We start from the raw sequence: 3,755 nt of genomic DNA on the forward strand, positions 1-3,755 counted from the left end.
AACCAATAGGCAGAAAAATTTAACAGTTATACATTTCAAGGGCTAGAAAAATGTAACAGTTATACATTTCAAGGGCTAATATTGTAACCCCTCTACGTTTTTGCACTTTGGACCAACGTAGCCAGGGTATTCTGACGAGATCTGAAAAAACCTTGCAACCAGAGCAAGCAAGAGATTATGTACATTTATTGAGTGAATATTATGAAATTGAAATATGTATTGCTAGAAATGTAATCAAAACGCATTTCTATGCACACTGTAACCAATTGCTGTAAATTTACAGCCAATTTCCAACAATAAAATACCGTTTTCATGTTTAACAGTTTGGTAGTGTAGTTAGCAATGCATTGTGGGATTCCTAACTTGGAGAAATGGGACAGAGGCCGTAAACGGTATGCTGATGTTTTAAATTACAGGACATTAGAGTATTTTTTGGAAAACTTCAGGACATTACAGTATTTTTTGGAAATCCCCCAGAAGAGGACGGCAGGTGCTACACGCACATGGACATGTGCTTCACATCGTCGGACTTCATCTCCATCATTCCAGTCTTGCATCTACAAACTTAAACGGTACGTGCATTAAAATCGTATTTTATTTGCCAGTATGGTAGGAAATCTCATTTATATTGCCGAGAATGTTTGATGTAGCTCAGGAGTTTGTCTCGCCATCAGTGAGGGTTAGATTTGAATAGGCTAGCCGAAACAATATTAAGCTACAGTAAAGTTACTTTTCGGGTTTTTATTGTTGTTTAATCTTGGTAACATTAATATATCTGAACGTCTGCATGCGAGGAGCAACACTTAAACACGGTGTGAGAGGCCGACATCGGCCGACGGAGCTCAGGTTAGCAGGAAAATACCACGAGGCTGCTGGAATAATATCTTTTTATATCTTGTAAAATGGTGAGTTAACGGAATTAAGCTCGTTCGGATAAAAACATTTGAACCCTCAAGGCTTATGATAGTGTTGTATTTTTCCGTTAAAGACTTAAAGTTTGTGTGAAGATATTGGCTTGATCTGGACTCCTTAATTGTAAATGCATTTTTTTTCTGTCACTGCGCGTTTCACAAATTACTTCTAACTTTGTATATGATTTGTCAAACGGGTTTGCATCATATGTGGCTTTTCTTTCATAATCTTAACATTATAACTCAGTGAAGGTTAAATATTTCATCGTGAAGACTTATACAGTGGCACTAAAAAGCAGCCAGAAATTATTTTCTATGTTCCCTGACATATTTTACTGTAATCAAGTTCGTTGAACTTTAAGAATCCATGTTCTACTCTTGCAGGGAGACATCAGCTTCTGCAGGCATTTCTGAGTGCTGGTACCTTCTTCCCTCCAGCTGTTTCAGTGGAGAGAGGCACACAGTTTTTCTTAGATTACTACAATGACTACGTTCACATGCAGTCAAAATTCGGGTTATTACTAATATTCGGGTTTTAAAAGGGTTATTGAGTGCATTTAAACGCAGTAAATGATGTAATCAGAGAGGCAGTTGCACATCAAAATTTTGAGTCCACAAACACTCAGATAGCCAATGAAGTGACTGTGAATGGGACCAAATACAAAAAGAACATGCTTATTGTGCTTGATGATGATGACAGGCTTGTTACTGGAAAAATCAAAGTGGTTCTCGTTAAGGATTCAGCAGTATATTTTATTGCTGAAAAGTATCAAGCCTCACACTGATGCAGAGAAGCTACTGCTGTATTAATCAGGAGAATCTGCTAGATTACTATCCCTTGCCTGAGTACACTGTCCATGGCACACAACTGATAATTCTTCACCATTCTTTCCCTCTTTTCCAGAATGATGGTGGATTTGAGTGAAGAAATCAAAGAGATCATCTGCAAGATCTTGCCAAATCTGTCTGAAGAGACTCAGCGGCAAATAATATCGAAACTTCAGAGTTCCGGCTTGGAGTCAAAAGAAGACTTAAAATATGTCCAGCAGGAAGACATTGCTGATCTGCTACCTGTTATCCAGTGCCGAAAACTCCTGGATGCATTCAAATTAGGTAATGTATGGCTAATTTATTGTGGCATTCAAGTGGGGATGGACTAATACTTAAAAATCTTGTATCAGGCTGATACCACAGTAACATAGGGTACAGGTATAGGAAATGACCATAATCTAAATTAATCTAGTTTTTTTGTTTGTTTTTTAGAAACTGAGACAGTTATATTACATTTACAAGCCACTCCAACTTCGTCATCTCTGAGCAGTAATCGGTCGGCGTCTGAGTCTTCATTACCATCTTTATGCACTACGCCTCATTCTACCCCATCACGGCTATCGGCCATTGCATCGTGTTCAACCCAGGCAAGAAACAGCGATCCAAGCAACAGACCTTCCACATCTCAGATACTGAAAACATGGCCAGAAACCTTCCAGGTCCCCTGGGAAAAAATGCCACAGGAAATTTGTTCTGCTATTACAGATGGAAAGAGACCAAATCCAGTGGCGCGACGCCAGATGGTACGAGTACTCACAGATGAAATGAGAAGGTGTGAAGCTAACCCCACTCGTGCCCAGTGTCTAACTGTAGTTGGAAATATCATCAGACAGTACCCGAAGAGTTTTGCTGATATGACTCCAGATGGGTCACTTCTGTGTGGAGGTTACACATCACTTTTGATTCAACTGAAAAACCGCATTGAGAATGTGAACCGTAATGGAAGCTTTTCAAACCACCGATCCTCCACATACAAGAGAGGTCCAACTGACACCTATGGATGTACAAGATTTCAGCCAGAGCTCCCCCCAGAAGAAACTGATGAGACTCTGGAGCAGCACCGGCAGAGACTGGAGGAGGTTTACAGACAGGAGGGTGCAGGTGGAGCAGAAAGAGCCGACGTTAAACATCTAATGGAGCTCACATTCTCTCTACAACGTAGCCACATAAATACACTTCCATCACCTGACATTGAAGATTTAAAAAGCAAATGGCCTTTTCTTTTCACACTAAGGTTTATATACGCACATTTTGAGTTGCTCACAGACATCAATGTGCTTCGTAGCTTGGAACTCAGTATGGAGGAATGTGGAAAAGCCATCACACAATACTTCAGGGAAAAACCTACTAACAAAGATGTCAAGGATGTCATCTCTAATGGTGAAGATAATGTGGCACTTCGTGTTGTTCAGCTGCTCATGGCACACTTTGGAGAGGACCTAACCGGGCTGGTCCTTCTTGCAGATGTGAGTTTTCGTCTTTATTTCTAACCCTGTGTTTTAAAGAGTGACTCACTGGAGGCAATTTATCAGTACCTGTTAACATACTTTAATGTGTAAAATTGTTACCTTTTAAATTTGATTGCAATCTGTTTGACTGTAGGTACATCAGAAGCCTACCTAATTCACCTCTAGGTTACTCTCACCTAGTGTTTACTAATGATTTGCCTTTTTATAATTTTTCTTAAAAATCTTGTATGTATGTATTTGTTCCCTACAGGTTTCTGCCACTGCAGCTGACGTCGAGACAACTCTCTGTCCTCCTGCAAGTCCTCGCCTAATACTTCATGGTATAAATTTCATTTAGAGTCATTGATAGGCACATTTTGCATATCATCTTGAGTTTACAAATGTAATGAGATGCATTCTCATGTTGCTATGACGTGAAGTTTCAGGTGCAGCAGGGAAAGTCGTGGTTGGAGGTTGGAGGATCACCCTGGAGGGCCGTGTCATCTCTGAGTGCATCACACCAACATTTGTAACGGGACTTGCTGCTGTGTTTGCAATCTACTAT

The 3,755-nt window shown here is 40.1% G+C and overlaps 1 protein-coding gene across 1 annotated transcript; it reads left to right on the top strand.

The window, feature by feature from the left end:
• The first annotated feature begins 637 nt into the window (after nt 1-637).
• LOC133449091 (uncharacterized) lies at nt 638-3,232 on the top strand. The gene is made up of 2 exons (XM_061728223.1): nt 638-673; nt 2,330-3,232. The coding sequence occupies exons 1-2, from the start codon at nt 638-640 to the stop codon at nt 3,230-3,232; spliced, it is 939 nt and encodes a 312-aa protein (XP_061584207.1).
• Nucleotides 3,233-3,755: the final 523 nt, after the last annotated feature.

Source organism: Cololabis saira, chromosome 8, assembly GCF_033807715.1.
Source record: "Cololabis saira isolate AMF1-May2022 chromosome 8, fColSai1.1, whole genome shotgun sequence".
Taxonomy (NCBI): Eukaryota; Metazoa; Chordata; class Actinopteri; order Beloniformes; family Belonidae; genus Cololabis; species Cololabis saira.